We start from the raw sequence: 14,896 nt of genomic DNA on the forward strand, positions 1-14,896 counted from the left end.
ACATTGTTACACTACGCTTCCAGCCCCCAAAACCAGTCCCTGAGAAGGGAACATGCACTAAAGACACACCAGGCACATCAGACGAGGCCAAATACATAGGGCTAGTGTAATCTAGGGTAGAAGCATTCGTAGACGAGTTCGTACCAGCTTGAAGTACCATGTCAACGATCTTACAGAGTATAATCAGACAATGTCGAAATAATGGCAAAAATCACAAATTACCACTACTGTGTATTGTGGATATACAGCATGTGATATATCATGAACTCCAACAACACACATGTTAAAATTCAGCCAATCCAATATCATTACTATAAGGTGTATCCAGACCTCTCATGTACAACAACAAATGTTCTAATAGAAGATGTATTTCCTCACACTGTGCATGTATCTTATCCCCAGCTATAAATTCACAAACCATATCGTCTACTTCAATGGTACTGCAACCTTCCTCCTTTTTTGCCCCTTAATGTCTTCAACATCACTCCACCTTTTATCAGTGGCATACATGTTCCTCAACATAATGTAGATTCCATCATTCCACGGCTCCATCTCAATTGCCTTTTTCTTGACCTTCTCAACCCTCGCAATATCTTTGGCATAACCACACACAAATAGAAAAGGAACTCAATATTATTCCATTCACTTCATAAGGCATGGTTTCGATCAAGTTTTCGGCTTCCTCCAAACACCCTGACCGCCCCAAAAGATCAACCAGACAACCATAGTGCTCAAATTGCAGAGTAAGCCCATAACTCTCCATTGCTACAATCCATTTCTTACCTTCCTCCACCAATCCACCATGGTTGCAAGCTGACAAAACACCAAGCATAGTAATCTCATTCGGGTCATATCCTTTATTCTTCATCTCCTCAAACACCTCCAATGCTTCTTTAGCAGATCCATTGACCGCCAATCCATTAATTAAAGCAGTCCAACTTGATGACTCTTTTACTTCTACCTCATAAAAAAATTCCCTGGCTTTTGCGATTTGCCCACACTTGGCATACATATCAACCAAAGCAGTGCAAACATTTGAAGATCTATCTAATTTCTTCCTCTTCACATACTGGTGAACCCAGTTACCCAAATCTAAAGCACCCAAATCAGCAATAGCTGGAAGCACACTAACAACAGTAACACCATCCGGCTCCAATGTCGTCCCTGTCTGCAACTCATGGAACAACTTCAAAGCCTCTTGCGGCTGTTTGTTTTGAGAGTATCCACCAATCATTGCATTCCACGAGAACAAGTTCCTCTTCGGCATTGCATCAAATAACACCCTGGCTTCACTTACATTACCATTACTACAATATCCATTAATCATACTACTCCAAGAAATCACATTTCTCTCCGGCATTGCCTCAAACAATCTATTTGCTGATATCATATCTCCTTTCTTCACATAAGCACGCCACTTCATCTTTCTCAGGCATTGCATCAAAAAGTCCTTCAGCAATATCCATACATCCACACTTCAAATAAACTCCAATTAAAGCCGTCCATGAGACCGAGCTTCTCTCAAGCATTTCATCAAACAACTTCCTAGCAAAACCCATTTCACCAAACTTCCCATACATATCAACCAATGAAGTCGCAACAAAGAAATTCGAAACAAACCCACATTTCAACACATGATTATGAATTTCTAACCCTTCCGACAACACTAATCGTGCGCCACAATACTTGGCAAGGCTCGAAAACCTGTAATTATCAGGTTGAAACTTAAGTGTCTTAGTAATTATCTATAAAAAAGTGTCGATTCAACAAACTGACCAACACCCATATGGGATTTTATCATGGTGTTACAAAGGAAAGTGTCGTCTTTTTGGAGACTTTTGTCGAACATTTGGCGTTCATGATGTTGGTGAGGAGATTAACGTTATTTTCAATAGCGTTTCGAAGCATTATGGCGTGAATACAGAGAAAGGTAGCTTTGGAAGTCCTTTGTTGGAGCAAAACATGGCATTTTCTCTCCATTGTGCTCCATAGTCCGAAGTTTTTTCGATCAATCATTGATTTAGTTTTGGGAGTTACATTATAGTATTGGATAGTTAATTGTCTAGTGCTCTGGATCATGTTATTACTAGTAAATGTGTTCGCGCCGTAAAATTAACAATATGATTCTTTTTCTTTAGGTCCTCCTTCAACCTGAATTACTATCTGTGAAATTAATCCTTACATAGAGTAAATGGGATAACAGTAAAATGTACCCGATAAGCAGCAGTGAAATCAGCCACACCAGTAGAGAGGTGAATAACAAAACCTCCGAATAGTAAATAACTCCCAATCTGAACAACAAACCTTGCGGATTTTATGATGTACCCATATATAATACGTAATAGTTTATTTGCATTACACTGACTCTTAATTATTTTTTTTTGAACTAAAATTATAATTATGGTCTAAAATCCTTGTAATGGTTATATGCATACCATTAAATAATTGGAGAGGTGTGACGTTATTTACCTAAAGAGTATAAAACTCTTCCACTCTCTCACATTATTTATGACACCAGTAATTATAGAAGCATTAAAGTCTCATCAAGTTTTGCTTTACAAATCTCAAAAGTCTAATTTAAAAAAATAATAAAATTACCTTTCTTCTCATTGAAACGTATAGTCTAGCTAGTCTACAGAACATTATACCTTGTTTTTCCACTTAATCCTCCTCGTTTTTTTTTTTTTTTTCAAACTCTCTTATTTTTTTTATTGATTTTATCCATTCTTTCTGTTTGAATAAAAAATTAGTTCTTCCCAGCTTTAAAAATGATGACAATTAATGCACTTAATTTCCATTAATTTCTTCATTATTAATTGAAAAGTTTCTTATTCCTAAGACCGCTTTGTGGCATCTTCTTATATGATTCCTACTCTAATGTAATTTTCTCCTCAAGTGTTGTTTGCTTACACTTTCCATCAACCTGCATGTTTTTTCTTTTGAATTTGTGCTTTCTGGTTTTAATCTGATTTGATTATAGGTAAGGATAAAAAAGAGACAGAGAAGGCAGATGGATTGCTAATTATAAGCATTCTTCTCTCTTTATTCTTTATTTTTCCTCTTCTTTGTATATCTAGTATGTAATAACAATAATTATACTCAATGCTTTCAAATTTTTACGAGGCATGACAAAGAAGAAGATATTAAATGCATGATCTTAATTATTCATATATACATATTGTTTTCCGGTATTTTTAAGGTTTGGTGAAATATATATATATATATATATTATATTAAAAAGTATGAACTCCCTAACTTAAAAGTTAAATTATATAAATACCCTTATAAATAAATACTTAAATATCTAAGTTTTAATTATAAATAAATAAATAAATTGTTACTCAAAACAACCCCAAAGCCGAAAGGATGTGATTTTTCGGAGTCCGGAGCCTAAATGGCATAAATTTGCCACAAAAAAACCAAAATGGTATGCCTTTTTTTTTTTCAAACCAAAATGGGTATTTCGTTGGATAACCAACGAAATACCCGCATCTTACTGTTCATACCCGAATTATTTCAGTCAAATTTTTTTTTTTTTTAATTTTGGCATTTCGTGAAATCTTGAACGAAAATGGCATTAAAATTTTTTTTTTTTTAATTTCGTTTATACAAAAAACGAAAGTAAAATAAAAATATTTTGGTTATTTCGTTGACTACCAACGAAATAGGATAAAAAATATTTATATATTTTTTATCCTATTTCGTTGTGAAATCCAACGAAATAGGACAATTTTTTTTTTTTTAATTTCGTTTTTGTTAGCCAAATAAAAAAAAATTAATGCTATTCGTTAAGCATTTCACCGAAATGCAATCAAATTAAAGAATATTACTATATTTCCTATTTCATTTTTGTATAAACGAAATAAATTTTTTAAATTTCTTTTTTTATGTGTAAAAGAAAAAAAAACTTTGTTTAGTTTATACAAAAATGAAATAGGGAAATATAGTAATATTCTTTTGATTGCATTTCGTGAAATGCTTAACGAAATAGCATTAATTTTTTTTTTATTATTTGGCTAACAATTTGACAACAATTTGGCTAACAAAAAAAACGAAATTAAAAAAAAAAAATTATCCTATTTCGTTGACTACCAACGAAATAGGATAAAAATATATAAATATTTTTTATCCTATTTCGTTTTTTATATATGAAAAACGAAATTAAAAAAAAAAAACAAAATTGTTGCATTTCGTGGAATGTCCAACGAAATACAACAATTTTTTTTTTTTTTTTTTTTTAATTTCGTTTTTAATAGAAAAACGAAATAAAAAAAAAAAAAAACAAAATTGTTGCATTTCGTTGGACATTTCACGAAATGCAACAATTTTTTTTTTATTTTTATTAATTTCGTTTTTCATATATAAAAAACGAAATAGGATAAAAAATATTTATATATTTTTTATCCTATTTCGTTGGTAGTCCAACCAAATAGGATAAAAATATTTTTTTTTAATTTCGTTTTTGTTAGCCAAATTGTTAGCCAAATAAAAAAAAAATTTAATGCTATTTCGTTAAGCATTTCACGAAATGCAATCAAATTAAAGAATATTATATATTTCCCTATTTCATTTTTGTATAAACTAAACAAAGTTTTTTTTTCTTTTACACAAAAAAGGAAATTTAAAAAAAAATTGTTTCGTTTATACAAAAAATGAAATAGGGAAATATAGTAATATTCTTTAATTTGATTGCATTTCGTGAAATGCTTAACGAATAGTATAAATTTTTATTTTTTTTTTATTTGGCTAACAATTTGGCTAACAAAAGCGAAATTAAAAAAAAATATTTTTGTCCTATTTCGTTGGACTACGAACGAAATAGGATAAAAAATATTTAAATATTTTTTATCCTATTTCGTTGACTCCAACGAAATAGGCCAAAATATTTTTATTTTTACTTTCGTTTTTTGTATAAACGAAATTAAAAAAAAAATTTAATGCCATTTCGTTCGAAAGATTTCACGAAATGCACCAAAATTAAAAAAAAAAAAAAAATTTGATCGAAATAATTCGAGTATGAACAAGAAGATGCGGGTATTTCGTGGTTATCCAACGAAATACCCCATTTTAATTTGAAAAAAAAAAGGCATACCATTTTGTTTTTTTGTGGCAAATTTATGCCATTTAGGCTCCGGACTCTGATTTTTCGGATATGTTCCACTACTGAACATCCGCACCTTCAGAAAAGTTACTTACTGTCCAGTTAAGCATTATGTAGTACTAGCAATACATGCCCGTGCGATGCACGGATCGAACATGTCTATTCATTTTAATTAGCCAGTCTTTAAGGTTTGTATTTTGAAAATAACTTTTAAAATCATTATAATTGTTATTATATATACAAAATGTATTTTATGTATCATCACTTTAGTTGTAATTAAAAGTCTTTGAGATGGAAAGAGTCAGACTTTTTTATCATTATCATGACAATGAAAGTTGTTCATTGATATAAAAGAAAATTAGTAAGAATATGAGGAAAAATTAATATTTTGATTCTACATTTTTTCTTTTAAATTCTTTAATATTTTATATGTATACCGACAGGTTGATATCCATTTCAATTTAGTAATTGTTCATATCCAAACTTAAGAACCATTTTGGTGTATATATTGGATTAAAATATTTTTATTAAATTAATTATAAAATATATTATAATATTTTATATTAATTGTTACAAAGAAATCAAAATTAGAAAGATGTATGCTATATCATTAATCACCAAATTTTAATTCTGAAATGAAAATATAAAATAATACATTTTATAAATGTAAAGAAACAATAATCAAAGACTGCAAAGGAGAGTAAATAAGTAAAGTATTGACAATGACGGAAAACGGGGATAAATGTCACTCCCTCCCTTTACTTTTATTTGTCGACGTTAACATATCAAGGAAAAAAAATTCTTCTTCTTATTTTACCCTTCACATTAATTATTCATTTTCAAATCATTTTAAAGGCTGAGAGTATATACCAATAAATATGGATATTATGATAACATATATACTTTATTTATTAATTTTCAAAGAACGTGCAAAGTCAAAAGTGAACAAGTTATGTATAGGAGCATTAAAATAACTTTTGGTACAAATTTGCATTGCTATTGGTCGGTCTTCTTCACGTTTAAAGTATTGACAAAGAAAGAAAAAACGGATAATAGAAATAGAAAAATTATTTTTCCCGTATGTTAGGGTGGACGAGTAAAAGTGAAGAGAGGGAGTGAAGGAGGGAGTGACTTTTATCCGGTGATTTCCTCTCTTGTCAATACTAAATGGGTACTCCCTCCGTCCCATATTATAGCCGCACTACTAAACTACTTTTTTATCCCACGTGGACATATGTCATAGTACTGACATTTATTCTCTCCTCATGTATATATGTATGCACTTCAATTCTAATATATATAAGTGTGAAGAGAGGACTTAACACAACAATACAAATTTGTACCACAAGTTATTTAAATTGTACATTTTAACCAAATACTTTTTTATTCCACGTGGACATATGTCATAATACCGAATAGAAAAATAGCCATATATTTTTAGTAATGTGGCCAAGTAATATGGACGAAGGGAGTACTTCATTTTTATTAATTCTTAAAGAACGTGAAAAGTCAAGTATATTAATGTGGCCAAGTAATATGAGACGGAAAGATTACTTCATTTATTAATTCTTAAATAACGTGAAAAGTCAAAAGTGAATAAGTAAAAGTGCATGGAGGAAATAAATATGTGTCGGAGAATTAAAATAAAAGTGCACACGTGTATACATGAGAAAAGAATAAATATTCAGTACTACGACATATGTCCACGTGGATTTGTTAATTCCCAAAGAATGTGAAAAGTCAAAAATGAACAAATTAAAGTGCACAGAGGAAATAAATTTGCGTAGGAAAATTAAAATTGAACTGCATATGTCTATACATGAGAAGAGAATAAATATTCAGCTAGAATATGCACTACTAAAAAAACTGGAATTAGCTACGAACTTCGTCGCTAATACGTCGCTATATCGCTCGTAGCTAACAGATATCTGTCGCAAGTCCGTCGTTAAACAGGATTAGCAACGGATTTTGTTGTTTAGCTATGGAATTCATCCGTCGCTAAATCCTGTTTTTTTTATCAAAAGTGAACAATTAAAAGTGCACAGAGGAAATAAATGTGTCGAAGAATTAAATTTGAAGTGCATACGTCTACACATGAGAAGGGAATTAAATATTAAGTAATATGACACATGTTTACGTCATTTTTATTAATTTTTAAAGAACGTGAAAAGTCAAGTATAGTAATGTGGCCAAGTAATATGGGAAGGGAGGAGTATTTCATTATTAATTCTTAAATAACGTGAAAAGTCAAAATGAACATGTAAAAGTGCACAGAGGAAATAAATATGTGTCGGAGAATTAAAATAGAAGTGCACACGTGTATACATGAGAAGATAATAAATATTCGCTTATATGGCATATATGCGCGTGAGATTTATTAATTACCGAAAAGAATGTGAAAGTGAACAAATTAAAGTGCATGGAGGAAATAAATTTGGGTAGGAGAATTAAAATTGAAGCGCATATGTCTATACATGAGAAAGAGAATAAATATTCGATTAGAACACGAAAAGTCAAGTGAACAAGTAAAAGTGCACGGAGGAAATAAATGTGTCGAAAAATTAAATTTAAAGTGCGTACGTCTATACATAAGAAGGGAATAAATATTAAGTACTATGATACGTGTTTTACATGGGATATAAAAACGAGTGATAAGGTGTGACAAATTATATAGTACTTGCTGCATGCTAATTTAATGCGGGTACGATTCGTGAAGGCATTGGTACAAGCTTAGGGAGCCATGTTCTGTCCCCCCAAACCGCTTATATATAATGAAAAAATATTCGTTTGCAGTGAATAAAGTGTCCAAACTTCTCATTCATTTATCTCTTTACATGTATCATGATAACTTTACATATTTATAACATTCACATAATCCAAGTTTGCATGCAATTTTTTTGGTTCTAATTAAATACTATCTCAGTCTATTTTTACTTGTTCATATTTGATTCGGCACATCTTTTAAAAGTAATCAATATAATGATAAGTTTACTATATCAACCCTTCAATAAAATAAAGTCAATATTTTGGGAAATGATTATACTCCCTCCGTTCCAAAATAAATAAAGGGAAAAGGGTCAAAAATATCCCTCTACTTTGGAAAAAAGTAAAAATATCCTTGACTTATTTTGGGTCAAAAATACCCCCCTCATCCTTAAAGTTTTCAAATATACCCACATGCTTGTGAAAACATCCCCCAAAATAACCACAAATTTTTAACCCGCTCCATCATTTAAATTCGAACTAAATAATAACCCACAAGATCCCCTTATTCCCCAAAATTCCCTCAAACTTCAAACATACGTAGATTGAGGGAATAAGGGGGAATCTTATGGGTTATTATTTAGTATGGGTGCTTAAATGACAGGAATCAAGTTAAAAAATGATTTTATTATTTTGGGATGATTACGGCTCACAAGACAGGGTATATTTGAAAACTTTAAGGATGGGGAGGGGAATTTTCCACCCAAATAAGTTCGACGATATTTTAATTTCCTTTTCCAAATAAAAGATTTTTGACCCTTTTCCCATAAATAAATTTTTGGAGTGTGGCATACCCATTAAAAAAAATCTAATTAATGATATTAATCATGAATTATTTGACTAAATTGACCTATGTCTTTTCTCATTTTTTCTTAGCAGGAGGCCGTTAAGCCAAATGTTAAATTACTAAAATACCCTTCTAAACATCTAAAATTCTATTTATAAAAAAGACTGCAACGATAAACAGTCACGCCCCTTGAGGATTCATCAAAGGCAATGCCTGCAATAATATTGAGACCGCTGCACGAGCCAAAACCTACACATGTGTTTGAAAAGGTACACAACTCATGAAGGGCCTGATGATACTCCTTAACGTTAGTACTGTTTACGTCAAACGAGCCACGAGTACCTAGAGAGACAACGTCCAGGATAAGTAGGAAAAGGCTGGATATGATCTCTATTCTCTACAGATTCTAGCATTGTCCTTCAATTCCAGGGTAAATATAATTCAGATTAATATTAGCACTAAAACAGTATGAATAATTACACGCTCTTCAGAAGTTGTTTTTAGTTGATGCTTCGCTTAGACGAGGCTTGAGTTATAGGCTAGAATTATATGAACAGATGAATAGATATTAGATATGCTACAACCATGGTGCTTATTTGATTTTGTTTATCCAAGTAATTGTTCTAAGGAAATCTTAGACGAAATTATGCGAGACCGATACATGAAGAAATATCTTTACATAACTATAAATCATGCATGTTTATGCATCAACTTGTCACTTGTGATGGCTAAAGAATGAAATGATTATATTTTTAACATATGCGATTAATTAATTTCAATCAGTCCGGCCTTTCCCGCAAGTGATGATGATACAAGGAAAAGCAGATCATTCTTGGGTTAGAATGGAGGAACCATACAAATAAAGCAAATTTTAAATTGTGCAAGCCAGTTTGAAGTCATTGGGAAAGGTAGTAGTTAAACAAAGACCCAAGACCTTGTTTTATCAGCAAGTATTATTGAAGATTTACATTACCACACGCCATCAATTTATTAGTTGGAGTCAACATGGGAAATGACATATATTGGGCATATTTATGTATGTTTGGATACTATTTACGCATATTTATACCGTTCTTTAGTTGTATTTGACATTGAATATGCTAAACTTTGCTTAATTATTGATGTTATACTGTTTTAGCGTTAGTTTGATTGCTCATGTATATGTAAAGGTGAATTACAGGAAAATGGAAGGGAAGTATATATGTATGTAGACAACGAGAGATGAAGAAGTCTGTTAAGTTCAAGGCATGCCTATTGAGATAAAATTAGATGTGAGGAGTTTTATCTATTAAGCTAGCAAGGTGTTGGAGAATGACCTGTGCAGAAGCTCAATCTCGCAGCAGTGTGTGAGAGTCAAGTTCCCTTAGCGCAGAAGGATTAGGGGCAGATTGTTTTGTCGTTTCATTAAAGTATCATACTGAGTTAATTATTCAATTCTGAGGTTGATAATTTAATTGTTTGATCACCAATTAAATACTATCTTTGAATCATGAATTGAACCTCGGAAATGATATTCTTAATTGCAATAGGATTGAATAGAGCAAGTTCTTGAACTTGATCCTCGAGGAATAGATGCACAATTTTGAATAGAGTGTACCTAAATTCTAATTGTCTGGACTAATCACTTTTTGCAGGATGATTTGTCGTGGATTTAACAACGTTGTACATGCAGTTGTACATGCAGAAATTACATTGGCTCAATCAGCTAACAAGCATGTGTCATTCCTGGAATTCAACTCTCTTCCCTTAAACATGAAGGATATCCTTCCAACTTCGTGCAAAAATAATTTTCAATACATTTATGTTTTGCAATGGCAATAAATAAGTAATGGGTCAAAAAAATCACCAATGTTGGATATATTTTTCTCACATGGCCTACTTTACATTGCACTTTCAAGAAGAATTTCAATATCGACAACCATAGTTTTGGTTATGACAGAGCAACAAAAACAAATGAAAGGAACATACACCCGACCCAGTATATCGTCCGTAGGAAATTACTAGGTGAGATACAATAATTACATGATTGTACATTATAAAATCAAAATAAGTAAAAACAATTACATGCTCTAACTAAACTTTGGATTTCATCTTTATAGGTAATTCACACGATATGCAATTATCTTGACATCGCAAATAGGTCACCATTCAACGATTAGCATTGATGATTCAGAAAATCCCTTACTGGCTTCATTCGTGTATAATTTTAAGTCAATTTTTTTTAGCTAACACTCATGATATTACTTACCAAAAAAGTGTATGCTCCAATATCAAGTGATATATGATCATCTTAACTACAAGACTCGAGAATCACGTGCGCGCACGTGTCGAAAGACTAGTATGTATATGTATATATATATATATATATATATATATATATATATATATATATATATAAGTGACGCTAGTTACAATTTTAAATTTTAGTTCACCCAAATATATAGATTTTTAGTTTTAAAGGATTAGCAATCCTAATTTTATCTTAAATCATGCATATATAACTCCGGTCTAAAATAAATTTAGATAATCAAATATTTATCAAAAATATAGCATACTACAATACATATTTTTGGTTTTCCTTTTTCCCTTTTCTTTCTCATAGTTATATCCATCCAAAAAATCAGAAGTTGTTATCTTTCCTTGAGTAACCAATTCATTTCTTCTTCTTTTTTCCAATTATTTTATTAAAAATCTCAAAGATCACCCTTCCTTGATTAATTTCTCTTGCCACTACGGTAAACTCATCGGGTTCTTTATAAATTCAATAAAAAGGTTAAGGAAAACAAAGCTTAAGAGACATACAGGCATAACCATAGTTGATTTAAAGAAAATAATATTTTGTCAAAATTGAAGGACCTATAGCAAGTGTGAGGAAGTTGAGTCGTTCTTTAAGGTTCCCTTTATTATTGTTTGCAAGTGTACACAAATCATATCAAATATTTTGAGATGAAAGAAATACCTATATTTTCTAAAGATGTCATTTGTTTTTGGAGCATGTAGAAAATCATACTCATCTTTGTTATTTAATTTATTCATAAATAATGGAGTAATCAAAATCCAATAAGAAATTAATACAATTATTCATAAAATTTAGAATAGGCCATTTACCCCAGAAAAGATAAAATTATTAAATTGAATTCACACTATAACTATGTACAAACTTGAAACAAATGAAAAGAGTAACAAAATTATATATCGCTAATGATAATGTATTCTTCAAGTTTTGAATTCTGACGGATACTTCTTACAAATAACGCCATATCAAATAACGCCATATGCAATTCTCCCCCATTTCCTAACAAATAAAAATTGTGCGCTAGAATTGTATATAAAATTAATAATATTGGTAAAAACACCACATTGAGAAGGAGAAAAAAGAAACTTTTTGCAAGAAGAATTTCAAATCAAAATGAGCAAAATAATAGTAATGAAAAATTGGGAAGAAAATTCTGGAATGGAAAAGGAAGAATGTTATGTAGTGTTTGCTTCAGTATTTATAGTAACCAAAAAATTAGTAACATGACATGAAATGAAAATTAACGTATTTGAGGTATTTACCTAATTGCTATGTTACTGCAAACAGAATTAAATTAGCAACGTGGGCGGCATGACCCATTTGAGTCCAAAAAGTACTAAAAACATATTCCATAAATTTGCAGCTATTGGACACTGTAGAAATAAGTATGTCTTCCCACAAACATTTTCAGTGCAATGTCTAGTCAAAACAGCCCAAAGGACTTCTTCCTTCACTAGATAGACTACAGGTAAATGGTCAAACCCTTTACTTTGGGCTTATTTAGGTTTTTCTTGAGAATAGTGTGATATTTACCTAAATTACAGAGCCAAGATGGACATAGTCGCTACAAGAAACTGCAGAAATAGCTTCCTAGGGCCGAAAAGACTTACAATCTATTTAGAGGGCCAAAAAGACTTTACAATCTATTCCGAGACTCTAACAAGGATCATTACCTTAAGTTTTCTATTTCAATCAAGTTGAACTAACTTAACTAAAAAGTAGTACATGGTGATCAGTGAAAGACCAAGGCAAGTACTTCGAGCAATAATACCTCTTTCAGGCAATTCCATAAAAGCAAGACAATGGAGGAAGATGCAGGGAAACCATCTGCGTCATAAGATTTTGGCTCTCCATATTCATTGACAGAAGGGATAAAGTCCTTATAAACCGCAAAAGGTCCATTGAATACAGGTGCCTCAACAACCCAAGCATTGATAGAATTCCCAAATTTTGAAACCAAGATTTCAGCAATTTTCTGCAGGTCAGATAGCCTCTCAATCACTGGATTTCCTGTCCCTTCAATCTTATCTCCGTTGAAAAAAATAGCATTTGCAGCAGGCACCTACCTCTCATACAAAACGCAAGACATTAGGAGCAGGTCATTCGATTAAAACCAATTAAGAAAGAACAACTTTCTTGCTATCCAAAAGAGTAAATGGCTAACATGTCCATCACTTCAACTAAAAACAAACATTCCTTTTACAGTATATACATTTTTTTATTATCAGGTAAATGATTTTATAAATAAAGAGACAAAGCCCATATAACAAAAGTAGAGCACCTACACCAAAATATGGTTCTCTATGATTGAGACCCAATCATCTATAGACTAATAGGGTCTCATGGGAAGACCAAAAATAAACTAAAAACGTCTCTACTTTACAAAATCACTCTAAACGACCCATGCCCCCCTCGAACTTCTCCTTCTTCTTCGTCTATGTAGAGCCGCCTTCACTAAGCTCGGCTTATGTGAACTTTGCTACGCGAGAACTCATAGTAAGTTGATGCCAGTATAAAAATAGTCCAACGTTGATGAATTCAATAAGTTCAACATGCCCACATATGTAAGTGCTCTTAAATAGATATAGTATAAAGGACTTATACATATAAATGACCCCTACGAATTAAGAATTGAAGGGTAGCAAGAACCAATAAATATAAACGACCCCAACTAATTTGGAATTGAAGCACAGTTCTTGATGGATTGATCCAGATAGCTAGCTACAATATTAAAATGGCAATTCCGAAAAAAGAAAAAAGTGAATTTGCTTGGGAGGTGGGATGTTTGAATAATTAAACTCTCAACAGGATTTAAGGTTTACAAAGAACTTACAGAGAGAGATTTATTAGTAGAAGGAGAGAGGCAAAGAGAAGCAGCAACTCGATAATAAGTGGTGCTATTAGTGTACAATGGCACCTTCAAGATTCCTGTCCAACGATCCATGGAAATATTAACCGGAGCTAAACCTTTTAAATGACTGATTGGATTCACAATGGAGAATTCATTAATATTAGACAAAGGAATCTGCCGGTCCAGAGGTCGGGTCGAGGAAAATTCGACGAACGTCAACAAAAAAAATTTTTTGGGACTAATAAGGGTTCCAATTATGTGGTTGGCACAATGGAAAATAATTTCTGAAAAGTACTACTACTATTTTTTTTTTCAATAAATAAATACTCTCTCCGTGACACTTTTTGCTTTTTGATGTTATTTGATTATAAACCTTGAAATAAATTTGATAAGATTAACTCAATATATTAAGATTAAAATTTATATATTTGAAAACTACATGAAAAGTACTATATGTTGCAATTTTTCTCATATTAATTTAGTGAAAAAATATGTCTTAAAATGTTAACTAAAATTCATGCAATTTGAATCTTGAGAAGTGAAAAATGCGACATAAATTGAGATAGAAAGAGTAATTCTTTGATATTTGATTTGTTAAAAATACTTTTTAAGGAAAATATTTAACCAAAATACGGAGGGAAAAATGAAAAGATCTCAATATCCCTAACATTGAGACATATGGAACATTGAAGACTGTTAGAAAGTCCACTACTATGTGAACCAAAAATGAAAAGATAATATAAAAGGGAAGAATTACAAATAAAACTCCTTCACTTACCAACCCTCTTACCGCAATCAGGTTACGTTGGAGGGGTAAGTAGTCTATCATCCTTAATCAGAGATTTCAGATTCCAGTTCTACTGGGTACGGAGTCAACTTTGTTTGGAAGCACTTTACCTCTTATGTGGGACTTTCCGACACAAATCCAAATTTAGTCAGGCTCAATGTGGGTACCGAACATCGAATGAGGAACTTAAAAGAAAAAAAAATCATTTTTGATTAAACTATTGCCCAGTCTCAAGATAGTTGACGTGTTTTCAATTACACATCCCTTTTTGAAGCATTAATAAAGGTAGCATTTTCACTCGTTTACTCTCT

General features: G+C 31.5%; 1 protein-coding gene and 1 pseudogene across 1 annotated transcript; both read right to left on the minus strand.

The window, feature by feature from the left end:
- Positions 1-277: 277 nt before the first annotated feature.
- Positions 278-2,079, minus strand: LOC132064130 (pentatricopeptide repeat-containing protein At2g44880-like; annotated as a pseudogene).
- A 10,260-nt stretch (positions 2,080-12,339) lies between these two features.
- On the minus strand, positions 12,340-13,975 carry LOC132062659 (uncharacterized). Its single transcript, XM_059455189.1, has 2 exons — positions 13,781-13,975; positions 12,340-13,009 (listed from the first exon to the last, which is right to left on the minus strand). Exons 1-2 carry the CDS (start codon positions 13,889-13,891, stop codon positions 12,680-12,682), a joined length of 441 nt encoding a protein of 146 aa, XP_059311172.1. The 5' UTR covers positions 13,892-13,975; the 3' UTR covers positions 12,340-12,679.
- Between the last annotated feature and the right edge of the window lie 921 nt (positions 13,976-14,896).

The sequence above is a fragment of the Lycium ferocissimum genome, chromosome 7, assembly GCF_029784015.1.
Source record: "Lycium ferocissimum isolate CSIRO_LF1 chromosome 7, AGI_CSIRO_Lferr_CH_V1, whole genome shotgun sequence".
Classification (NCBI taxonomy): Eukaryota; Viridiplantae; Streptophyta; class Magnoliopsida; order Solanales; family Solanaceae; genus Lycium; species Lycium ferocissimum.